We start from the raw sequence: 27,311 nt of genomic DNA, 5'->3' as shown, positions 1-27,311 counted from the left end.
GTTGTGAAAAAGAGGTTGTAGCGTAACCTCCCTGTCTGTCCTGCACTACAAGAGACTTGTCATATTTGAAGTACTGTTCTGAAGAAGCCTTGTTTGGAATCTCTGATCAGAAATGGAGCTTTCTTAACATAAAAAAAGAAGCAGAGCAGCAATCATTGCTAATTCTCAGAAAAGTCAGCCCATAGTGTCTAAAGGACTTAAAATCAACACATTGTGACCATTCCTTTTTTTTTGTGTGAAATGTTAAAGGACTAAAACTAGTTTGTGTGATTATGAAAAGACTTTTGAGGTGTAGGCCAGTCTTCAGTCAAGCTTTGGCTGCCTGGGTTGACATATTTCAGAACAGGAACAAAACAAAAATGCATTTGACAAATTCTAACCAGGTCTAAACATGATCAAATAACTTTTTTTCTATTAGTTACTTGAGATTGGACAACTATTGTAGTGTTTCTTTATAATATATCATGTTTTGCGAGCAATTTACAAATTACATTTTTTAAAAAAGGCAACATTTATAGTTATGGCCAGACACCAATTTTTCCTCCTTTGTCCGCAAATCTGGAAATCAGATACTTGATGTTAAGTGCAGTAAGTTGTTGAAAATGTTTAATCCTTTTAAGCCTTTAAATAAAGATGCATATTTGAAGGATTGTGTATTCATGAGGTAAACAAATAACTTAAGAGGGGGAAAAAACTGATAATGGCTAGAACAGAGCGATAGTAAATTTGAGTTTATACCTAAGGGAAAACTTGTTTTGGGCCTTTTTTCATTTTGTTTATAACAGCCATTCTACTTCAATCTTTTGTGAAATCTGTTAAAGCGAGGTGACAGGAAGGGGATCAGTTTCTCTATGACTTTTTAATCAGTTTGGTATTTACTCAATAGTCTGGATAGAAGCTTGGCTTTGTGATGACAGACTTTGCACTGAGATAAAGATCTAAGATTCCTATTACAGAGCTTTGTCTTCCACCAGAGAAATCCATGTCCCTATTACTTATATTGTATTGCCTTTAACTATAGTTAGCTTTTTAAGGGACCACTCCTTTTGATACTGTTAATTTCCTTTCCTTATCTTGATTTTCATATTTTCATTCTTTTTAAGGTCAAGGTCTTTGGATGTTTTATTAACAAATGTAATTATTTGAAATATCAAATGAATAATGCAGTCATCTCTGAAAAGAGCTAATAAATTAATTTTCAAACTATTGGACTTTGCTTTTGGTGAAATGTTAAGATATTCAGGATTATTAACCCCAGATCATTTTAAATCTTTGAAGTGTCATATTTGTTGACGTAAGGAAATATTAATTATCCATTATAAGAAAATTATTAGAATAGGACAAATTACCATCAATTATATGCAGAAAGTTTTGGAAATGAATTTTCTGACACCTCTGCCCGAGTGCAGAATATAGAGGACAGGGTCATTAACATAGCTGAGTCACAGGCCAGCCTACTTGCAAGACCTCTTTTTTTAAAGCATGAAACAAAATGATTATTGAATAGATTGACCCAAAAGATCCCAACTGCTTATCCTGGGGGACAGCTGGCAGACAGTCCCAAGCCCACAAAACTCTGGTTGGTCATCCTTTTAAAAAATAATTTTGAACCAATTTGAAACCGCTGGCAAACCTCCTCACATGCTCCAAACTGAAAAAGACCCGAGCACAAGTTTTATCTTCAGTTTTTGTCATGCCTTTAGGTGTAATGCAGCAAATTGAGACAGAAGGCTGAAAATTTCCTTCCCACTATGTAATTCATAAAGCGGGCACCGGCACTGCCTCATCCCTGAGGAGAAACACTGGAAATCCCAGTACAATTTAAAAGGAATGGAGATCTGATATTATCAATATCTGTCCACTTTTATTTAAATAAGAAAATGAGCCCTTTTATGTTTGTTTGAAAAATGTTGTTATGGTGGGAATTTCAGTTGGGGTTATGAATATTTATTTTACATAGAAGTCATTTAATGAGCACAACACAAATTCTGATGTCCCAAAGGTGTGTTGTTTAATGTTTGTATGTGTGCGAGGGTTAATATAAGCATAAAGCAACTAGTGCCTAACTCTTGCAACACTTCTGAAGTCAATTATGTCTTTTTTGAAACGAAGGTTGCAAAAACTCACCAAAATAATTTTAGTGAACCTGAGGGCATGTCTTCAAAGCAAAGTCTATGGTTTAACCAGTGCTGAGGCCATTGCCTTTGAACTGTGGAGAAGTAGTTGATCCTAGGTGAGGTTGATCCTTCAGCTGCCTTCCTAATCTCATGAAAAAGTCCTGAACATTAACTGTTGCCCCCATGTGAAAGTGACAGGTTTATATTAAAGTGATATATAGTTACAAATACTGCTCCTTTAAGTTTGCGTACCTGAATAAAAGCTGATAAACCCATGGATTAAATGTGTGTTGTGAATCTTAACCCATGAACAATTCTTTTGAATCTGCTTTAGACAGCAGTTAATCAAATTAGAACAAATTCAAATCATTTTACTCTGCTTTGTATTTTGAAAATGTAGATTTCACACTTTGGATATGTCAGACTCTTGATATTTTCTGGACTTTAGCACAACTTGAGCCAAGCTGCTAATGTTGAGTTTAACCAGTTGCTGTCATCAGTCTTCCTTTTCCCCAAAATTGAGACTAAAATTTGAAATGCTGTTGAAAATATTGAGTGCGCAGGGTTAAAAAAAATTATTGTGATAGGTTGTGAAGTAAATGTGTGATAATGTGCATATACTTCATCATGAGTGCATAGAAAAGGTAAAGTTACATGAGACATAAAACCATTTCTTATATCATCAGTTCCTTTGTCTTGTGAGCGGTGTTCTGTGAATGCCATGAATAAGTTTTCATACTTTGCAGTCACTTTCTGGCGTGTCATTAAAAGCTGCTGAGCACAATGCTTCTGCTGGTCGAAGTATCCTTCGCCTCATGGAGCATGATTGCACAGCGAGTTAGCCTGTGATGATGGTGTTGGAATATCCCCTAATGAGATGAAACACTGAAAACTCCTTGGTCTTGTAATACCCTCAAAAACTAAATCAATCAGCTGAATTTACAATATGCTGGAGGGATTGAGTTTTCAAGCAGATTTAACTCCAGGCAGTGCCCTCAGCTACTTGTAAGAAAGTATAACAGATTTGAAAATAAGTTAGTGGAATATACTATTCAGTTATGATTCATAGAACACACGAGAAATGTAAAAGGCAAATTAATAAGTTTATTTAAGACTATGGCATGCCAGTACTTGAGAGGATTTATTTAGTGCATCCACACTGTCTGCTGTTTACAGTGTCTCTCTTTATCAGAATTAATCACATGTTTGAAGAACCTTTGTATCCTTGACCTTTAATTAAATTCAGCTGTTCTACAATTTCTACATTTTGAAAAACGTTTTTGACTTATAATACAAGTCAAGCCTTTGATAATGGGTTGTCACAAAACTATTGGTGCAGTTTAAAGAATAAACCTGTATTTTGTCAGGTGCATACAAATGTAGTGTTTTTAACCTTTGCAATAGATCTGTCTTTGGATAAGAAAAGTGTGATGAATGTGGATTCATTTCTGTATCGTCTAATAAAATATTTCTATCATCTAAAAATGTAGCTGAATACAGTGGGTTTTTTAAAATGGAATTACTTATAGCATATGCTGTTGCTGTAAGAATTTCTAATATCAATGCCCTGGATGTACGTAATTATCAGCAGTGGACCAAAAATGACATTCAAATACAAAGAGGCAGGTTACACTTTGAATTCTAAATACCACCACGTTAAATATGCTTGACTAAAACTTTAGACAACATATGCAATTTTACCACTGATTATAGAGACAGCCATTATCTGTATGGGCTTACAATGACTATCTTATAGGTAAAGATAGCTGTTGTTCTCAAAATTAACACCTGTGAGCGGTAAAGCCTGCTTTAATCTGGAGAAAGTGGTTCTCTCAAAGAGCATGGCCTTTACATCAAAAGAATGAGAAACTTATCTAAATGGTGAACCTTGGTCTGTAGGTTTACTCAGAGCAACTGCATTTTGATATCACAGTGTGAAGTAGAACTGTGTAGGGTGATTTATGTATAAAGATCAAGGGGCTCAGTTTAAGACTCTTGTTGTTTTGTCTTTCCCCATTTATTAAAGAGGACAGGAGTGAGTGAGGTATCAGCAACCTAATATGTAATTTCACTCATAAGATGAATGGTTAAATCCTATGACATATGAGGCCATTGAATCTATGCATTAAGTTATAAGTTTTGGATCATAGGAGGCACTAGTCTGCCAAGGAAGTTGCATTTTGAATTGGACGTGTACAGAGTGCATTGGAAACGTGCCCAACTTGTAATTATTTGCATCTGTGTGGGTTGTGTTTCAACGATAGACCTAAAATAGGCTATTCAAAGTAAAGTAAATTACCAGAAGGAAACACCAGCAAAAGTGAGACCAGAGCTCTTGAAACACAGGGATAGAATATTGGAATTAGTTCAGTCAGAGGAGGCATAGAAGACAGTGCATGCAAGAGTGTCAACACAAGCATAAGGAGCAGTGAACTGTGTGATGTTGTGAAAAAGAGAAGAAACATAAATAAATGTGGTGAAAACATAATGCTGAGTAGAAAACAATGTGTGTTTATATAGTACCTATCATACATAGAAATGCCCCATGGCACTTCACAGAAGTGTGCAAAAGAATGATTTGCTGAATGAAAAAGCTGAGTTGTTAGGAAGCTTCATCTATAGCTTCGTGAAACGGCTGGATTTTAAAGGAAGTGGAGAGGCAGAAACAATAGCCTGTGATATCTCGGGCATTCAAGGTACACATTGAAGGAATGAAGAATTGGGATGCAATGAAAGATTTGCTTTTATACTGCTGCAAAGTTCGACATTTTGCCAAAACTCTTCATCTTGTATTCATCAAGACAAACACAAGAATGCCAGAACATTTAAATGGTTGTTGCAACTTATACGAAAGGAGAATTACTTCCTCCTTTGGTCAGAGTAAGTGAAGTTTTAGTAATGTGGCAAAAGCAGAATCCTGATTGTAGAGTTTCAAACCGATGTGACCCCAATTTGAACATGACAACATGTTCAATGATTTTGCAAAGTTGTTCATTGTTTGAAAGGATAGAGAAATTGAGGGGCTTTTTCAGGAAACAGGGAGGCTCTGACAGGGATAGTGAGACAGAGAAGAATGAATATACAATGTTATCTGCCCTAGAAGGCAAAGATACAACCAAAGGCATGAAGACAAAAAATTATTCTCTTGCTCAAAAGGTTTTCTCCCAATCTTGAAGTAGTTTTATTGAAAGATTGGAATTTATATTCTGAAGTACCAAAACATGCAAGGGATTGAAATATATTTAACAGTGAATTTCATTCCTACTGTGAAATATTTGATACTATTTAAGATGTACAAGAAGGAAGATTGGATGATGCAAAGTGCAATCTTAAACTACTCTTCCTAAATACAAATTCTCCAGAGTACAGAAAGTTTGCAAAATTTCTCTGAAGATTTTTATGTACAAGCTATCCACAGATCACTTCTATTGGATTATTGCATAGAAGCCAGAACAGATGGGTAACTACCTTAAGGCAGTTACATGACATCACTATATGTGATAGTCAGGTATAAAAATTCTTACTTTCAATCACTCTGGCTGTGCAATGGAGTCAGTAAAGTTTGTTGAGTCAGTCACTTATGTATATATATAATGTATAAATAAACAGAAACCAGAATATGTGCAAGTCTGAGATATCATAACAATGTAAATAATTAGTGTTGTTAATAAACTTCAAGACATCTGTGTCAAAAAGAGCCCAGTCTTTATAGTATATGATACATGATCCACCAGACAGGGATATACTCAGACCATGTTATACAGGCAGTGGTTATTGATACGACAAACCATGTCAACTACCATCAGCACTACATTGATAGAAGTGTGGTCATGACTCTTTTTACAGTACTGATCGTGTCAATACATTGGTGACATCCCTCATTGCAGTTTACATTATTTGCCTGTTAATTTCTGTACTCCAGCTACTAGCAGAAATAAATTGCGTCTGCACGTCATTTATCTGTGACTTTTAACCGTCAGATATTAGAGGATAGAGCATTGCATTTACAGAGTGTGTTTAAAAACTTATGTTACTTGAATTTGAATAATTAATAATATTTTTCATACCATGCCAACTGCCAATTATACAAAACTACTACAGCTGTCTGGCTGGATGAAATGAGCAGTGAAGAATGGCAAGTTTTGCAGAATGATTCATGTTTGAATACTTTCTAATCACAGCTTCAGATTGTATTGATAATAATTTTGTCTGCATACTTTTTTTTTGAAAACAAGTATTTCCTAAAACAATTTTAAAATCAAAACATTTCTTTATGTTCAAGGAGCAGAACTTTTCCACAAGTTTCATTATTTAAATCACTTTGTTCCAGTTATGCAGACATATCTTTAAGATGCTGTAGAGTTTTTAAAAATTCTCTCATAGGATATGGGCATTGCTAGCTGGCCAGCATTTATTACCCATCCCTAGTTGCCCTTGAGAAGGTGAGCTGCCTTCTTGAATTGCATTGTAGTCCATGCATTGGAGATAGACCCACAAGGCCCTTAGAAGGGGAATTCCAGAATCTTAACCCAGCAACAGTGAAGGAGCAACAACATATTGACAAGTCAGGATGGTCTGTGGGATGGAGGGGAACTTGGAAGTGGTGATTGTTTCCATGTATCTGCTGCCTTTGTCCTTCTAGATGGAAGGAGTTGAGAGTTTGGAAGGAGCTGCCTAGTGATGTTTAGCAAATTTACTGTTGAGTATTAAGCTACTGAGGTGGTGGAGAGGGTGGATACTTGTGGATATGGTGCAATGCACGCTGCATTGTCCAGGAGGATGTAAAGTTTGAGTATTGTTGAAGCAGCACCCATCCAGGCAAGTGGGGTGTTTTCCATCCTAATCCTGGCTTGTGCCTTGTCAATCGTGGACAGGCTTTCAGGAGTCATGAGGTGAGTTACTCACCATAGTGTTCCTAGCTTCTGACCTGCTTTTGTAACCATTGCATTTATATAGCGAGTCCAGACAGGTTTCTGATCATATATCAAGAAAATAACTTGCATTTATGCCGCACCTTTATCGTTTTGAGTTATGGTCACTTTTGAAATGTAGGGAAATTATCACTTTTCAAATAATATGCAACAAAGTAATTTAAATTATTTCAAAATCAGCAAAATTTCTGATGTTACTTGGGCTTGGTAATTTGCAGTTATGATGGACAAAATAGCAAACAACCTGTTGTTAGCTTGTTACCTTGATGCAGCAGTTCCAATTTCCCATCCTCCATGCGGTAAAGTTCAGTCAACCAAGACTTTGCATAATCCTATCTTGCTCTTAATTCCACCCAATCATCGCAGTTATCGACTTCTGATCCATAGCACATCCAATACTATATTCCTGTCACTCTCTCCTATTGTGAGTCCCTCCCTTCCTTGGGCATGATGGTGGTTCAGTGGTTAGCACTGTTGCCTCATAGTAACAGGAAACTGGGTTGGATTCCAGTCCTGAATGACTGACTGTCTGTGTGGAGTTTGCACATTCTCCCTGGGTTTATGTGGGTTTCAGCCAGGTGGTCCAGTTTCCCCCCCTGTTTTTGTCAAAACGGTTTTTACCCTATGGTTGTTAGAATACTGAATGGATTCACAAACTCTGAGCATTCACCTGTACCTGTGTTTTGGTTTTTGCTGCTGTTTACCTATTATTTACTTATCTATGCTATTTAACTATGTGATCTGCCTGTATTGCTTGCAAGACAAAGCTTTTCACTGTACCTCGGTACACGTGACAATAAATTCAATTCAATTCAACTCAGACCTGGATTCTTGATCATGAACTTGATTTTTGTTGACCTTGTCCTTAATTAGATGTGCAGGTTAGGTGGATTGGCCATGCTAAAAAGCCTTCTGGTGTCCAGGGATGTGCAGGCTAGGTGTGTTAGCCATGGTAAATGTGGGGTCATGGGAGGGATGCTTTTTGAAGGATCAGTGCAGACTTAATGGGCCAAATGGTGTCTTTCTGCGCTATAGGGATTCTATGATTCACCTAACTTTGGTCATGCCTTCAGTGCTTTTGATTTCCTCAATAAACAGTCTTTCCCTGTCATTACTCCCTCTCCTGTCCTCATTTAACACCCTGGTTTTAAAAAAATGCCTCTTTAACCAAGCTCTTAGTCACCCCTGATAATTTCTTCTTCATTCCCTCTATTTATTTGTTCTTGTTGTACAATTTTTTGGAACTTTTTTTAACGTTAAAGGCAGTGTAGAAGACCATTTATCTTTAATTATCGATTATTTCCAAATACATTTTTTCGAGGTGGGTGGGACATGAATTTGAAAACTGACTGATGTAATTTGTATTCAGCTGAACTTAATGATTGGTTGGAATTATATGTTTTATTAAGCTCGCATTTTTTAAAGCATAGAGCAAATCATGCATCCAGTTACCGCCACCTCTGATCTAGAAGATAAAATCATTGACATCAAAATCAAAAACTGTGGTTCCACCTTCAAGAATAAGTACATGGGTACCACTCTTTTGTGATCTGAAAACTAGCTAAATGTTAATGTATAAGTGCCTCTACCTCCATTACAAATGGACATCACAAAAATTATATGAAATCTGTCTTACTTGGACAATAATTGAAGACATTGATAAGCTGTTCAGCTGAAAAAGAGCTAGAGGATTGTAAATATTGAAAATAGGAATATTGTAGTCTTTAGGCTCCATTGTTCGAATGTAAGAAGTCCTCTGTAAACCACCTATTTTTCTGTATGGCCTGGATTCATGATTGTGAACCTTGATTTGTGTTGACTTTACACTTAGCTAGTTGAATTTTATGATTGTGTTTGAGAGTCATGTTAGGATTATTAAATATTCACAATTGGACTCGTGAAATTTAAAGCACTGTCAAGATGGTTTGTTAGTCATCTCTTTACATCATATATTTAACTTAAAATACAGTAACTCAAATGCCTGCCCTTTCAAGGATATTTAACATGCTGTCTTTCCAAACAAAGTGAGTACAGCTTTTTTCTTTCTTTGTAACAAAGGCAGTGATAAAATGCACTTGGATAATTTCTATTTGACAATCCATATAAAAAGCATGACACTGCAATATTGGGAGACATCCCAATATGATATGTATGCCATTTTTATACTCCAATTTATTGTAAAGTTTACTGCACACCCTGACAAACTTTGTTTACTGAGTTTGAAAAGAAGTACCGAAAATACTGTGATATAATGTTTTCATTCTTGCCTTTGGAAGATACTAAATTCACAAACTAGTGTAAAGCATAAACTGTGCCATTATAAGGAAACAATTACTGACCCTCCCTTGTACTTCACTTCAAAGAACTGTTGTTTATTGTGTAAAATATGGTGTTACAGTAGCTGCTTGTGTAAATTGCATTTGAAGATTAATCATGTAAGGTGGTTCTAAATTCTGTTGAAAATGTCTTGTATTTTGCTTATCATTTCAGATGTCAAATACTAGTAGCTTATCAGGAAAACTGTGTTTTTTATAATTGGACATAATCAAGTTTACAAAAGCTGTGTCAGTTAGCTAATTGTTGCCATCATGTTTAGGTTTCATAGTAGATTATGTAGAAATATCAGAATTTTCAAATGTGCCACAAATGCTGGCAACATGATTTTACAATATTTCACATTAGATTATATTGAAGTCTACGATCTAACATTTGTAGTTCCAAATTTTAATACTTCAGTTCATACCTGAAACCAACTTTGCTCTATCCTTCAATAGTCAGTAATTGCAAAGTGAAACCTTCTGTAAAAGTGAGTGGTAGAAGTATTTGAGAGATTTGATGAGGAACTGTATTTCCCCATCAGTTCTCTGTTGTAATTCAATTCTACTCTATGTTAGATGATCCAGTCACTGTTGGAGGCATTCAACCACCGCATCAAATTAAAACTGTACATCGATCACCTGACCACACTATGCCTTGAGCGAAATCCACAAGTCTTGGCAGGATTGCCATCATTATCAGTCAACGAGGAAGAAGAGGATGAGGTTTCCCGGGAGCGTCAGTTGCAAAGTATGACACCTGAACAGGTGAGATATTCTAATGACATCCTTCACAGAATTGCATTGTGTGTTGTACTAGTGCTTAGACCCTATAGCAGGGGAAAGGAAAGAAGTTAACGAATTATTTCATCCACTGTTAAAAGTGTTAACTTTTATTAAAATCAGGAATGTCAAAGACTAATCACCATGCTTTTTGCAATTCATTATTAACTTGAAATTTGGTTGCTTAAGAGTGAATAAGCCAGCATTGATCTTGTGCTGTTGTGGAATATTTACCTGTGTCTAACCTAAGCTATGTGGTAGTAAGAATGATATTTCCTATTATACTTATGGACATTGAGAATGAGAAATGTTGGAGAATTTATTAGATAGGTATTTGACCTCATCACCCAATCTATGCTGAGTCATATCAATAAATTGCAAAGAATCCATTGAACTACTGCACTATTGAAAATAAAGAAAGGTTTTCAGATTTTGCTGCTTCACAATAATAACAGTTAAGCAATCTCAACATATGCACCAGTGGCTATACAAAGCAACTTTGAGCTATTAAATAGCTCATTATGTAGCTTTTAATCCAGTCACATGGGAAACTACAAACTGTAACAACAGCCCATGAAATGTGAAACTATGGGAACAGCTGAGTAAATGCAAACACATTCTGATTTTAGAAAGCTGATAATATGAAAGATAACTGACAGAACCCTTCTGTTGTGGTTACGTTGAAAAGTAACCGGGTTTAAAAACTGTGTAGCATTCTTTTCTGCGTACTCGAAAGAAGTGCAGCTTTTTTAAACAAACTACAACCTCATCCACGTTTGAGCCTTGTATACTGTTTAGAACAGTGGGGTCACAACAATGGGAAATTCGGTATCCATTGAAAACTAACAGCATGAATCGCACACCTTTACAATAAGCTCACTTGCAACCAAAAGCAAGGTTTTCTGCATTGCTGTAGTGGCAACAAAAGTAGAAAGCATGTTTGCATCAGTTTTATTTTCTGATTGCTGAGAGGCGGAGCAGTAAATCCTCCATGTACATGATGGTGATGCATTTCTGGAAATTCCAGTAGGGATCGATATCCTAGCAGAGTTGATTGGAATTGCTTGTAGGGACCATGTCCCTACCGGGCGGCACAGTGGCTCACTGGCTAGCACTGCTGCTTTGCAGCGCCAGGGACCCAGGTTCGATTCCAGCGATTGTCTGTGTGGAGTCTGCACATTCTCCCCGTGCCTGTGTGAGTTTCATCTGGGTGCTCCAGTTTCCTCCCACAGTCCTAAGATGTGCAGGTCAGGTGAATGGGCAATTTAGAATGGCCAATAGTGTTAGGTGCATTATTAGAGGGAAATGGATCTCGATGGGTGACTCTTTGGAGGGTCAGTGTGAACTTTTTGGGCCAAAGGGCCTGTTTCCATATTGTAGGTAATCTAATCTAATCTAATCTAATAACTCTGATGCAATAGAGTCCACATGAATTGCCTAGTAAACTTAAATTTGGATCACTTACCCTCATTCTGGACTACCACCTCCCTGACCCAAACAGGCCCTCTCTACTATCACCCATACCCGATCCAAACCATTGACTTAACTGGTGCACTCATTCACTGACATGCTGACCATGCACCCCCAACTTGCTTCCTAATGCCTCATTGGCCTGGTACCCTACCTCCTCCCATCTGCCACCCTAACCTCTCAACTGCTTGACACCCCTGCCTCTTTCTCACCTGCCTATTTAATCCCCAGCTAGCCATCCCCCTGTCACATAAGCCCTCACCCAACTGCCACCCTACCCACACTCTTAAGTGTCTATTTTTTTCTGATCAGAATTGAACATAGTGTTTCTAATCCTTATCAGAAAGTTTGGATCAATGTGTTCATTAGTCTATTCTGGCCTTGCCAGGCATTGTAGGAGTGTACATTTCTGGCAATATATTAGCAGATTGTAGCATTCAACAAAGACATGTTGGTGAGCAGAACTGGTTGGTATAAAACCATAATTTATATGGCATCCAGGACCCTGGAGCATTGTATGATATTACTGCTTCCCAATGCAGCAATTGTCTGTCTTTTCAAATAATGCACTCAGCAAACTTAAATGCTCAAAACTGGAAAAAATGCAGATATTAGTTTGTGGTTCTGATTTTTCTTGCAATGGGTGGAGATACTGTCACTCAGATACATAGGCTTGGATTTTCAATTTCCAATGGATGACAGAACAGACCAAGGTATCCTTGAAATAATGATCCCGGATGGCATGCCATTATTGCCACAGCTTGGGAACATGCTTGAGTTTTCATTGAAGCCATGCTGAAGGGAGTCACAAACTTGCTCACCTCAAATTAACAGCCTGCTAAGCTTCTTGAAGAACATAGTAATGGGGCATGGAGGACTAGAAGGCGATTTTCAAATTGTAAATCCCTTATCCCAAATAGTCTGATGTGTGTTAATGCACAACTGTTGAGTTCAAAGCAGATAGAACTTAACAGTTACTTTGCTGAAAAGTTTTGCGTCCTGGAATATCTTGCATCAGATTGAGCACATGATCTGATGTTTGACTATTTTGTTCACTCTTCAATATGCTGCCTCTTCTGCCTATTACAAGGGAGCAACAGGTCCCCTTGTCAGTGCTGCCTGCCTTTGCCACTCACATTCTGCAGCAGCTCCTGAATTCTGGGAACCCTCTGCACTATCAATTGTCGACTAAGATCATTACAACCCCAATCAGAGCATTCACTATTCAGGTTAGAGTGATCAGTTTGGACCCAAAGTGTTTCTGCACCCTGTATTGTAAAGCAAGTCAATGCATATTAAATACGCAAGAGTTCCCGTTAATACCCCTTCACGTATTTATTTGAAAATACTGACTTATTGATCTCATGTTCAATCTGTCAACAAGAAATAATTGCATTGTTTTAACCTCTGACCTCCACAGGATATGAATCCTTGCTGGTCTTGTATAATAGAATCCATACTTTGCCTGACACTGAGACTGACAGGTAAAGGAAACATTCGCACTGTATCCACAAAACATCAGACTTCTGTCTGAACAAAATTATATTTATATGCTCAAAGCTGAAAGGAATGTGTAAGGGTGTGAGAAATTATGTTTAAATTTATTTACTATCATTTGTCCTTCGTATACAAGATTTTTGTCAACCTTCCATGGAGTATTCCTTTAAAAGAATAAGAGCTATGGGTAACATATTAAGATTCTTTACTGTTCAGATCAGAGTTGATTTTGGTTATTAGTAAACTAAATTGATTTTTAGGAGTTTTTGACTACTTGCACAGCTGGTTGTATATGCAAGTTTGTATATTACTGCCTATTTGATTCAAATTTACCCTCACCCCTCAGTCTTTGTCTCCTGGGATGAAACACGCTTGTCAGTCCCACCACAGTCACTGTACAAATATTCTGTCATCAGTCAATGAAAGTTACACATTTTTCTCACTCTTCATTTCAAAACAGTGTATGAGATGAGCTCTTTTACAATCCAGAGTGTATAGGCCCAGTTTACTTATCCTTTCATCACAGGGCAATCCTTTCAACCCAAGGACCAATCTATTGCATCCTCTCACTCCTGCTTTAATGCAGTTATATCTTTGCTTAGATATGGAGACCTTAATTATAGCCTGTACACTATGTGGTCTCACCAAAGTCCCATACAATAAATGCAAGAATTTTTAATTTTGTAATCCAACCATGAGGAATAAACATCAACTTGCCAATTACCTTCCTAATTGCTTGCTGTACCGACATAGTAACGTGATGTTCCTTGTACAAGTAAATCCAAATTTCGATGAGCATTGTTGTTAAAAAGCTTCACCTGCCTTTTTAAAAAGTTATTCTGCTTTTCAGTTTCTGCATCAAAATGAATAACTTCATTCTTCCCCATATCCTATTCCATCTGCTACACTATTGACCATCTACTTAATCTGTTAGTGGCCAGGCTTTGTTGTTGCCTGTGCTGATGAGGTCAAGTGTGGATACTTTTCAAAAATAGCATACTCAATGGCTTGTTATTTTTTTCAGTGGAATTTTCAGTGTGGGTGTGGGTTGGGGGTGTGGGATTGGTGGTTGGTATCAGAAATGTTCTTTGCTCCAATTAGCTATTTGTTAAGCTCCTTGAAAAGTGTTTTTTTTTACCAGAAAGTTGCTGAACCGAAGGAGACTAGTGCTACGTTAGTGCAAAGTTATTGAGTTCACGAGGAGACCAATTGAGTAAACTTTTTTATTATAAATTTTTTGCCAAGGTACTTTTGTTCCAGATCAGCAGCAATTCGATTTAGCCACTTCTGTACATGGTGAGGCCATTGGCCCTTCTTCCCCTCTCTTCTGCAAGGCAGAAGCAGACCCATCAATATTGCTCATCTCCCTTGGATGCTTTTGATCTACACGCAGCTTCTACCAAAACTAAATGCCACTAAGTGAGTGCCCAGCTTGTCACTGGCCCAATAGGGCATGAACATTTTAAGATTGAGTCTGCAACAGATGGTGAGGGAAATAACAAAAGGAAAAAGCATACTTGACCTCATCCTCACCAATCTGACTGCCATGGGTGCATCTTTCCATGGTAGTATCAGTAAGAGTGACTGCCATGAAGTCCTTGTCGAGATGAAGTCTTACCTTCACATTCACAACATGTTATATGGCACTACCACCATGCTAAATGGAATAGACTTTAAATAGATCTAGCAACTCAAGGCTGAACATCCATGTGGGCCAACAGAAACTGAATTGTGCTGCAACTCAATCTGCAAGCTTATGGGCTAACATATCCCCAATTCTATCATTACCATCCAGTCAGGGGATCAACCCTGGATCAATGAAGAGTACAGGAAGGCATGCCAGGAGCAGCACCAAACACATTTAAACATAAGGTGCCAATCTGGTGAAGCTACAAAATAGATAAATTGAGTTACAAATGGTATGATTGACAAGTGATGGATGGGGCTAAATGATTCCGCAAACAATGAATCCAAATAAAGCTGTACAAACCTGCCATATCTAGTTGTAAATGGTGCTGGACCATTTAAGCACCTCACTGGAGCAGAAGACTCCACAAATATCCCTATCCTCAATGATGCAGGAGCCAAATACAGCAATACAAAATGTAACATCCGGTAGAAAATTACTCAGGTATGTCCTGTAAACAAATCCAACCTAGCCAATTTTCATCCTATCAGTCTACTCTTAATCATCAGTAAAGTGATTGAAGCTGTCATTAGGTGCAATCAGACAGCATTTATTGAGAAATTATCTGCTCAGTTTGGGCTCTGCCAGGGCTACTCAACTCCTGATTTTATTTCAGCCTTAGTCCATACTTGGGTAAAATAGCTAAATTCCAAAGATGAGGTGTAAGTGACTGCTGTTGATATCTTGGCCTCACTTGACAGAATATAGCATCAAGGTTAAAGGCATATGTGCCTCAAAGGAAGGTGTGTGTTTGTTGGAGGTCAGTCATTTCAGTTCCATGATACCTCTGCAAGAGTTTCTTGGGGTATGACCTTTGCCCTTCGAACTTCAGCTGCTTCAGTGGTGACCTACCTCCAATATAAGGTCAGAAGTGTGGATGTTTGTTCATAACTGGACAATGTACAGCACCATTCACGATTCTCAAAATATTGATGCAGTCCATGTCCAAATGCAGCACAACATGGACATTATCAGGTTTGGGCTGACAAATACCAAGTAACATTCGCACCACATAAATGCCAGACAATATCCTATTTCCAATCAAGAGAGAATTTAACCATTGCCTTCTTGACATTCAGTGGCATTGCCATCACTGAATTCTTCATTAGCAACATAATGGGTTTACCATTGACCAAAAAGTGAACCGGCCTAGCCATACAAATACTTAGAATACAGGAGGCAGGGTCACTTGGAATACCGCACTAAGTGACTCACCACCTGACTCCCCAAAGCCTGTCCACCATCTACAAGGCACAAGCCCGGAGTGTGATGGAATAAGTCCCAATGTGCCTAGATAAGTGCAGCTCTAGCAATGCTTAAGAAGTTTGTCACCATCCGGAACAGACAATTAATTGGCACCAGATCCACAAATATTCACTTCCTCCACCATTGCTGCTCAGTAGCAGCAGTTTGTAATATCTACAAGATGAACTGAAGAAATTCAGCAAGGTTCCTTACACAGAACTTTCCAAACTCTCAATCACCACCATCTAAAAGGATAAGGGCAGCAGATATATGGGAATACCACCAGCTACATCTTCCACTCCAAGCTACATGCCATTCTGATTTGGAAATATGCCATCATTCCTTCATGTCACTTGGTCAAAATCATGGAACAATCTCCCTCATGGCATTGTGGGCTTATCTACACCAAATGGACTGCAGCAGTTCAAGAAGGCAGCACCCCACCATCTTCTCAAGGGCAATAAATGTTGGCCCAGCCAGTGATATCCACATTCCATAAATGAATAAACAGATTTTTAAAAATGTTTTGGATTTAGGACTTCAAAATGATCCAAACGTCTGGTTCCCATCCCCAATTTGAAATTCGAGCTCCATATCTCTTTGCAGCTTCATTATGACCTCAAGGTTTACATTCCAACCCAATTTTGTATCATCTGCAAAGTGAGATATATTACCCTCCGTTCCTTCATCTTAGTTAATTGTATTGTGGTGCCCATGATCCTTTATCTTGGACACTAATATTTTGCATTGTACTTTACCAAATGCCTTCTATTCTAAGAAAAAAACAAATAGGACATCTGGTGGCAATTGTCAAAATTAGATAATATTTTTCATTTTTTTCTCTTAAAAGATTTAATGGCTTCTGTTTCAACCCTGTAATTAGGCATTTTGTTCTCCAGCCATCTTCAGTGTGAAGGGATTTATTCCCTTCTCACTTAGTAGTAACTTTAAAGTTAAACTCTAATTATTAATTCCCCAACCAGGCTAGCAATTTTGACTATTTTCCCTATTCATAATAATTTTAAATCTTCCATTAAATTTCCTCTTGCTTTTAATGTACTGGTGGAAATTGTTTTGGTGTCTCAAGTGCCTCCTCTGAACTAGTTTGCCATTTCTTGTGTAATCCTGCTGAATCTACAATGTGACCTGTCACTTCAAAACCTTTCCAACAGGGCAGCCAAAACTGTACACAGCACTCTGACCGAATCAATGTTTTATATAAATTAATCATTACTTCTTCAGTCTTGTGATCTCTGCACTGACCTATAAAACATAAAGTTCATCTACACTTTAATGGCTTATTTACATACACTTAGCACTTCAGAGAATTAAATTTTAAAAAGTAGGACATGCCTTTATAAGTGCCTTTCACAACACTAGGAGATCTAAAAAAAAACTTTTGAAATATAATCACTGATGTAATGCAGGAAAATGGCAGCAAATTTGCACACAGTAAATTCCTATGAGTTGCAGTACAGTAATGGCCAGGCAATTTTCTTTTAGTGAATATTAGTCAGAATCCTAGGAGAAGCTCTGCATTTCAAAACAGGATCATATGTGTCCAGTTTAAAGACCAGAGAGGAGCCCAATTTGCTGAGAAATGGCAGTGCTACATTGGAGTGTCAACTGAGATTTCTGTCCTTTTTCTTTGAAATGGGGCTTAAACTCCCAAAGGTAAAAGTGTTACCAATTCACCACCGATGTCACACTAATCACTGTTTTTCTGTTCACATCCTTCCCTGCATGCATTGCATGTGTTCCCTGTTCTTGTATTCTCTCGAAATGAATCACCTCAAACAACCTGATCAGCTACTTCCGGTTTGTTGACAGTCTCCTCCAGAGATACTGTTTCCTATATCACAAGGGCCACCCTACCCAACCATGTCAGCAAGCTTGCAAGACTGCCACTATCTTCGCACAGGCAGAGCTGATGACCCTGCACTCTGCAAGGACCTTCACAACAAGATAACATACAGAACCTCTGGAGGCAAAATCATCTCGGTACATCATCCAAAGCAAGCCCCTCTTAGATTTTATCATTGCATCAATTTCAGGGACAGCCAATGAATCTTGATGACTGTTTGGCACACCTGACTGGACATTGATCGACTGGTACCAGACTGAACAGGGCTTGCTGGGCAGCACAGTGGCACAGTTGGTTGACACGACTGCCTCACAGCACCAGGGACCTGGGATCGATTCCACCCTTGGGCAATTGTCTGTGTGGAGGTTGCTCATTCTCTCCATGTCCATGCGGGATTTCCTCTAGGTGCTCCGGTTTCCTCCTACAGTCCAAAGTCGTGCAGGTTAGGTGGATTGGCCATGCTAAATTGCCCATAGTGTCCAGAAATGTGCAGACTAGGTGGATTAGCAATGGGAAATACAGAGGTAAAAACAATGACTGCAGATGCTGGAAACCAGATTCTGAATTAGTGGTGCTGGAAGAGCACAGCAGTTCAGGCAGCATCCAAGTAGCTTCGAAATCGACGTTTCGGGCAAAAGCCCTTCATCAGGAATAAAGGCAGTGAGCCTGAAACGTGGAGAGATAAGCTAGAGGAGGGTGGGGGTGGGGAGAAAGTAGCATAGAGTACAGTGGGTGAGTGGGGGAGGGGATGAAGGTGATAGGTCAAGGAGGAGAGGATAGAGAGGATAGGTGGAAAAGAAGATAGGCAGGTAGGACAAGTCTGGACAAGTGATGGGGACAGTTACTGAGCTGGAAGTTTAGAACTAGGGTGAGGTGGGGGAAGGGGAAATGAGGAAACTGTTGAAGTCCACATTGATGGCCTGGGGTTGAAGTGTTCCGAGGCGGAAGATGAGGCATTCTTCCTCCAGGCGTCTGGTGGTGAGGGAGCGGCGGTGAAGGAGGCCCAGGACCTCCATGTCCTCGGCAGAGTGGGAGGGGGAGTTGAAATGTTGGGCCTTCCCCCACCTCACCCTAGTTCTAAACTTCCAGCTCAGTAACTGTCCCCATTACTTGTCCGGTGACCTCAGCCGTTGTGGGATTTGAACCCATACTATTGACATCACTCTGCATCACAAACCAGGCATCCAGCTAACTGAGCTAACCAACACACATACATTTAAAATGTAACCTGTAACATCAGAAAGATGGCCTTGCAACTAATTTACCATAGTATAACTGTTTGTAACAAACAATAAAAGTTTAAAATTATATACATTTATCCTTGGTCCCTTCTAATTCTTATCAACATGCAGCCCTATGATAAGTTCCTCTGAAAGCACAGCATTTGTTCTTAAATGTGCGTTGACAGCACTCAGCTCTACTCTACCAGCAGTTCTTTCAACCCTTCCATTGCTGCAAAATTATCAGACCATTTGTTTATCCAACTTCCAACACTGGATGAACAGAAATTATCTCAGTTAAATATTTGTAAAGCTAAAGCCATGGTTTCCCATTCCTATCATCATTCCTTAGCTACTCAGTCCATCATTCTTCCTGGTGAGAGGCTGAGATTAAATTGGTCTGTACACAGACTGTATATCGGATTTGATCCTGTGGTGAACTTCAGACTCCATATTTGCAGCATCACTAAAACAACTTATTAATTGTAATATTGTTCAACTTTGCCCCTTCTCAGCTCAACTCATTATAGATATAGATTGCTCTATTAATAAATGGGCAAACTATGTTCTTTATGAAAAAATTACTTAACACATAATTATAGTACTGAGGATAGTGCTTTGAGACTGCACAAAAAGAAAATTGTATTAAACTAGCGTTTTAAAAAGGATGAATGAATCAGGTGAAAGATTCCAACAAGTGGTGAAGATGGTAAATATGTTACATGGCCAAGTTAATTTCTTTTAGCCTAAAGGAGAATGTCATGAAAAATCAAATAGTTTCCATCTAATTCCTCTGTTTTCCTGCCCAAAAACCCACAGTTTATCTTTGCTATTATTAAAACAGGATTATTGCCTTCATACTTTCAACGAACCAAGGTCATTGATCCAGAGTATCATTAAACAAAACATTCATAAATATACTGGGAATAATGGCTGCTGATTATCCATGACCACGCAATAGATTTCTCTCCTGTTTTGACCAGCAATTGAGCCTAGGGGTATACTCAAACAGTGACTGCATTAGTTTCTGGCAGTGGTAGAAAAATTATTTCTCCCACTTGGTTTCAAGTTGCCACTAGTGTATAATAATGCTTGTTATAACACCCTCTGCACACTCTTTCAATTCGCTTGAGGCAATATTCTTTTATTTATGACATTTTTCTACCATGAAACAGATACTAAATTAGGCATTGAAGTTTGGTTGAGAATTTGTGACTCGCTGAGCTGGATTTGAAAGCTATCCATGGTATTCCAGAAAGGAATGCTGTTACATGAAATTGTATGCAAGTTATTAAATCCTCTGTTTGTCTGTGCTAATTGATGGAGAAGATTGGACAGAGTTGTATATGTTTAGTTCTGCTGATGTTTAACATATTTGTCAAATCCATCACTGAAAATAAAAATAAAATCTACTAACAAAATGTTCTGGTATTGCACATCTGACCAGCTGAATGAATGGAGCTAGTTAAAATCTTATGAATGAAAATTTATGTAATTATAGATTGTTCAGTCCCTCCTCACGAGTGGAGAAAATATAGTTTCCTCATTGAGTAACTACATCAAAAATGTCTTTCAGACAATAAAAAAAGAAACTTGGAAGTATCCACTGAGGAGAATAGTGATAGACTTGATGTCGATATGAATAAGTTGGTGGAATGGACAGTGGCATGGTGGATGACATTTAATACAGAAAAATGTAAAGTGCTACATTTTGATAGGAAGAATGATGACAGACAGGATCAAATAAAGGGTGCAGTTATAAAGGGTTTGCAAATTCAGAAAGACACACGCAAAAGCATTAAAGATAGGTTGGAAAAAATTAGTTAAAAAGGAATATGGAATCCTGAGCTTTATAATTCAGAGCGTCAACGTAAGTAAATTATGGTGGACCACTATAAAACATTATTTCAGGCTTACCTGGAGTATTGAGCTGAATCTTTCATTTTTGGCTATGTCCAAGTCGCATCAAAGTTTTGAGGGATTTCTGCCATTCAGTCTAATCAATGTTCTTGCCATATCTTATGTATTAATGACTTAACCTGCTTCTACAGCATCCTTCACATCCAATTCTTGTCCAGTCTTAACACCTGGCATTCCCAGAACTCACTATTCAGTGACTATCTACTGGAAGAGCAGCATCTCTTGTGCCTGCAGCATCTCTGATTGTCCTTTGAGCATTGGGCAAGCATTAACAATCTGGTGTTGCCCTCACCAGCATCATGGCACAGCAACCATAAAGCCATGCTGCTGACAGTACGGAGCCAACACAACCAACGCTCCTTCACGAAACAACTCCATCCTCTCATCCTGACCATTGTTTAACCATCATGCCACACAGTTTATTTGTTTGTAGCTACATCCCATCCTACCCTCATAGTCAACACTATCCTGTCACCGATGCTTATTGTAGACCCACAGCTTAGTATTGTCCAGCAAGGAACACTATATACATAGAAGCAATTGGAGAAATTCAAACATGGTCTTTTATTTACAGAAAGCAAAAGCAATTACAAACAAAACTAATCAAGGCAGAAATTCACTTCACAATGCAAGCCTGATTTCTATACAGTATTATGATCAACAAATATTTCTCAGTCCACGATGGTCTGCTACACCCAGTCCTCATCTATTGGAAACACATGTCAGTGAAGTTCTGTTTGACATGTAGTGCCAGCTGAGCTTTGTCATGAACAACAACAGTCTCCCCAGTGTCGTCTTCCTCCTCCATCTGAGAAGATGCCTCCCATTCCTCAGTTCCTCAACATCCTGCACATCACCCCATACCTCCAATTGTACAGAGTACAACACACCGGGATGATGCAGCACACTGTGTCCAGACCAAACAGGTGGGCTCAGACCAGTCTAAACCATGGAAGTCTATCGGTCCCATTGCCTGCTCTACCATGAGGTCTAGTCCTAGCACGGGCAGCATTGCGTACACACTCCACATCAGTTGGGTGTTGTGCAATGGTATCTTCAGCTATGGCCACAGTCGGTGACCCTTCTCCTCCAGTAACCAGGTTTGGAAGGCACCTACACCTTCAAAATCACCAGGTACATGACAGTGCTCCAGAATGTAGGAGTTATGGCAGCTGCCAAGGTGGCGGGCACATACCTCCAAAGGTGATATGGAGATCACAGAAGACCCAAACATTATTCAAAATGAACTCCTTTGTAATGATGAATTCTGCAATGCTGTGATGCATATTGGTAACCCCTGAGAGTTATCCCGAATCTCATAACACAGGCTGTTGCACTACCCTTATTACTGGGAAATAAAATTAACCAGTGTGATCATGCACAGACAGCAATAACCACTGTCCTGATACATTTGTGGGTGTCCAGCTGAGAGATCCCACACAGGTCATCTGTCTGTCACTGGAAGGTTATAATGAAGTTCAGCACTATAGTCATCTTCACAACCAGTGGGAGAGAATGGCTTCCCACTCCTCCAACTCTCAGGTCCTGCCCTAGCATCTGGCAAAGTTCTGTCACTCTGTCCCAGGGCATATGGACATATTAACAATGTGCCTTGCTTATTCCCAGGAAACAGAGTTGGGACTGGGAATCCTGAGGAGTCCAAAGGCAGTGACTTCTCTTTGATCCAAGTGTTTCTCATTCTCTGAGGCAGCTTTCTGCTGCTCTTGGGCCTGCCTCAGCTCTGATTTTCCTGCATCCATCCTCATCATCGGTAGAGAGCTACAGTGACAAACAACCCCATCTGTGGCAGGACCCAGAGATCTCAATGGAAATGACCTAAAATAGGAACAGAAAGAGCAATAGAATTCCTTAAGCCTCTGATCTGTTACACCCTGTAGATGGAGGCCGAGCACACCTCTCTACGCAGTGATCCACATTCAGGCTGAGCAACTTCAGCGAGTTGGAGAAGGTGCCACACTGGCTGAATGATCACCCAGTGCCTGCAGTGCTGTGATACCCTTCTTACCCTAGATCCACATCAAACACTCAACATCTCATTGCATTCAATATCGATCATTGTTACACTGATGTAACAGATGGTGAAGCAAAGCTGTGTGGCTCACACAAAACCCTTGGAAGGAATGCAAACAATGGTTCCCTTTCAGTCAGCATTGATCTTGTGCAACACAACCAACTTGCAAAATTATAATTGGAGCATTAAACACCATCCAAATCATTGTTGGTTCTTATCCCAAAACATTTCTAAGAAAATCCAAAGTTTGTGGTTTTGCATGTTGTTGCTAATATATTTCAAAATGATGTAGAGTCAGCACAGTACTCGATGTCTTTCAGCGGTTGAATATTTTTGTTGCTATGAAGGATTTCTTCGAAAAATAATTGACAAGCCATTCAATTCCTATCCTGCAGTAAACCAGCTCCCACACTGATATCTCTGTATCAACAGCCAGTTTGAATGTCTTTGCATAATTCAGCAGGGCTAAACCTGATGCAGCTGTTTGTGTTGCTTTTACATTTTGAAAGATACTTTGACACTTTTGCAGCCATTGAAATTTCTGTCTTTCTTCGACAGATTTGTTATGGTGCAATAACAGTGGTAAAATTCAGAACAAATTTGTGATAGGATCCGTTCATGCCAATGCAATGTAAAATTTCAATTTTCACCCTACACCTGGGATAATTGAAATAACCTGTACTTTTGCTTCTCCAGGTGTTGCTTGTCACACAGTATGGCCAAACTATGTCAAATTCACTTTTGCCAAATTTATAATTAAATTGACTTTTTGTAGCTGATCAAACAACTCAACTAAATTATGTAAATGTAATTCTCAGTGAAGTTGTGCACGTGTTTTTTTCAGATTTCACTAAAAACAATCAAATTGTTGATATAATGGAGCAGTTACCAAATGTTTTGATTACTTTATTGTTTAACCATTAGAATGATGCTGGTGTATTTTTCATTCCACACAGCGTTACGTGGTACAGATAAAATCCATCCAGTGTTACAGAAGCCGATATATCTTTAGCTCTAACAGTTACAGGAATTTGCCAATACCTCTTCAGCGAGTTGATTCTCGTTACAAAGTGGACAATATAATCTTCCAGTCTCAGTATAAGGGAAAAGTCTGCTTTTGTCACAGTGTTGACTTTATGATAATTAATACAGAATCTCTGTGTCCTGCTCAGTTTCAGCACCATCACAAACCGCAAACTCCAGCTCCTTTGACTCTGACCGATAATTGTCACTTACCATCAGAAGTTTAATCTCTTCCCTCATTGCATTAAAAGCAATGTTTCCCCAAATCAACATCATGAAAAGTCAAAACTCTTTTTTTCCTGGCCTATTCCCATGAATTAATGCATAATTCTGTGATAGCCATCACAGGTCATCCCAATATTTTTGCTGGAAGATAAAATATGATGCTATCTAATCTTATCAGCATCTAATTTCCAAATTGTTTTGTAGACTCTTTTTCATCCTGTCTAGGTCATTGGGTTGAGATTGAGTAACAACAATCCAGGAAACAATCCAGGATGGTCTTTTTGGAGCATTTCATTTTTCATTTGTGTCATAGGTTGTTCCACCACACATAGTGAAGTCAGTATTTTTGAACCTGACAGATCATTTCTCACAAAAAAGTAAATTCTGTCTTTAGGAATTTGTTTCACTTTTCCAACCACAATTTCTCCTTTTGACAATTCACTCTTTAATTCAACTCTGTATAATAAGAGTGGTAATAATATTTTCTCCTTCATTAACCTGTCACAATTCATTCGGGCAACGCACTGGAAATCAGGTCCTGCTGTTCGATTAATTTATTATTTTTCCTTGTACCGAGATACAGCGTTGTTTGGCATGCTGTACAGGCAGATTGTACTATACAAAATCCACCAGGATAGCAGAACAAGATCAATGTTACAGCTGCAGAGAAGGTGCAGAGAGAGAATATTCCCAAAGTTGTTGCAAAATATAAAGATTTTAAAAAGTAAGTAAAATTACCAAGTTTTCCTGATTTTCAGACCTAGTCTGACCGAAAGCACAGAACAGATATCTGTTCTTAATGAGATATAAGAATTACTATTTGTTACAAATACAGTAAAGTGCCTGTTTTCTGGAATTCTAATGCAATAAGCATCCAGGATTCAAAAAAGGCATTCTAGCTGCTCCTGGGATCTGGATAACAGGGACTTTACTGTATTAGCAATTGGAAGGGAATAATGGACCAGATTAGTTACTAGAGCTAGTTCTCAAATTCCTTTATCAATAAAGGACAGGCTCCCCTTATCATGGCCAGGTGTACTGGTATCTATGAGCAGTCCTCGCTGCTTGGTTTTTAAAATGCATATTCATCCTTTTACATGACAAGTCAAGTTCTCCCAGCCACCATGAGTATTTCAGCTAGTTCTGCTAAACCCCCTCACATTCCCAGTGTGTACCACATTACAGAAAGATTACAGTAATTAGATTCTAGCTACAGGTAAACAGTTATAAACTACTGTTATAAAACACTGTTAATTAAGACTCTAACCCTTCCATGAGTTCCCCTCACACAAGGAGAGAGACCAGCAAACAAATAGGGAAAAATAGATTAAGGGAAGAGTAGGAAAATTGGAAAGACAGCTCAGTTGTCTTTGATCCCACATTCTGTTGCTGAGATGATCCTTACGACTTTTCTGTTGGCCTGAATGTTGCTTCTGTTGTCTTTCTCTGGATGCTCCCACTGGTTGAGTAAGAGACTGAAACTTCAATTACTGCTTCTTCAAACAATTGTTTACACAATGCTTGGCATGGATATGTGGTTACTTGCTTTCAGAACTTATTGCCACCCTTTCAAATACTTGTTATAAATAGCCCTTTCTCATTTCAGTTCATAGTTTGTTTAAAAACACAAAATCAAGCCCTCTAGAAGACAAATAGCATCTGCAGACAGGATCACCTCCTTGTTTCACAAAATAAGCAAATACTTCTCCTTTTGAGATAAAATGCTCCGAAGCTCCAGTGATCTGAGTTTCCTTGTCAATATTCGAAAAAAGAATGTTCATGACTGTCCTTAGCCATCTCTCCCTTCTTAGTAGATTTCAAGAATGCAGGTTCCCCTATATTGAAAATCCTTTTTACTAACACAAAATTCAAAACCCAAACTTAAAACAAATGATATCAAACATTAATCATATTGTTTTTAATGTTGCCACATAGAGTGCTGTGAATTTCAAAAAAAATTTCAAAGTAGATTTTAGGTCAGATTTGATCTTATTATATTTTATATTAATATACCTTTACCTTTGAAAGAAATGATTGGCAATTTTATATTCTTATATAAAGTTGTGCTATTTCAATAAATTGTATCATTGTGAAGTAATTTGTTAACTGCCATTATCTATGTAATATTTACAATAGAATTTGTTATATTGAAAATTCTTTTACAAAGTACTATAATCTGAGAAAATATTTCTGGGAATGATGTGGACTTCTATATTGCATAGATCAAGTATTAACACACAAAACCTACCACAAGTATACATATCCTGTACTGCAATCTGTCTCGTGCACAGTACAAACAGTTGACAATACCAGTGCCTGCAGTATAGAATTCTACCTTCTTGGAAATAATCAAAGTATTGTAGAGTTGAGCATGGGCTGGATTCTGCGTTCCAGCCTACATTTTAAATTTAATTCAGATATAGTTGGCAATACTTTTCAAACTTCAACACAGGAGCAGGGTCATGTTGATTATCATTAAAATATCTTTTAAAATTAAATTAGTCTCGCATTTTGTCGGTCAGATAAACTTCTGCTTCAAAACAATACCCTACAGTATTTGGCTTTCCAACAATGTTTGCTTCTAATATGAATTGTGCAAACTGCCAGGTTAACAGCTGTTTTTAGGTTTTAAAATGAATGTCTCTGCATGTCCTGAAGCAACAGTGCTCTGTTGGTATTTTTCCTTTAATATATAAATGTTAAGTCTCACATAAACACTATTATGTATGTTGTATGTCTAGCTGAAGTCTCTGACTTTCTTTCAACATCATTTGAACTATGCCGATCAAAACTGGCATATGAGCTGAACACATGCAGGTCTAGCATGAAGTATTAGTGTACAGATATGAGCTTCTCTGCACATAGATTGAAATTAGAACATCTTTTACTGCTGTTTGTATCTGTCCAGAAATGGACTAGTGGTGAGTGCTTTGTTGCACAGTCTACCTGGAATGTTCAGTAATTACTGACAGTCAGCTAAAA

At 38.3% G+C, this 27,311-nt stretch overlaps 1 protein-coding gene across 10 annotated transcripts in view; it reads left to right on the top strand.

The window, feature by feature from the left end:
- Nucleotides 1-27,311, top strand: part of LOC140483773 (ERC protein 2) — an 830,166-nt gene that overhangs the window by 727,305 nt on the left and 75,550 nt on the right. For 7 of the 10 annotated variants that reach the window (XM_072582317.1, XM_072582315.1, XM_072582316.1 and 4 more), the window contains one exon: nucleotides 9,943-10,131. In XM_072582317.1, coding sequence (XP_072438418.1) covers nucleotides 9,943-10,131 — 189 coding nt within the window. Of the gene's footprint in view, nucleotides 1-9,942; nucleotides 10,132-27,311 lie in introns of those variants that run through there. The other 3 variants (XM_072582320.1, XM_072582321.1, XM_072582319.1) reach the window with 1 other exon arrangement.

This window comes from Chiloscyllium punctatum, chromosome 12 (assembly GCF_047496795.1).
Source record: "Chiloscyllium punctatum isolate Juve2018m chromosome 12, sChiPun1.3, whole genome shotgun sequence".
Taxonomy (NCBI): domain Eukaryota; kingdom Metazoa; phylum Chordata; class Chondrichthyes; order Orectolobiformes; family Hemiscylliidae; genus Chiloscyllium; species Chiloscyllium punctatum.
The sequence above is the reverse complement of the archived record's forward strand: the minus strand, read 5'-3'. Positions and strand labels throughout refer to the sequence as shown.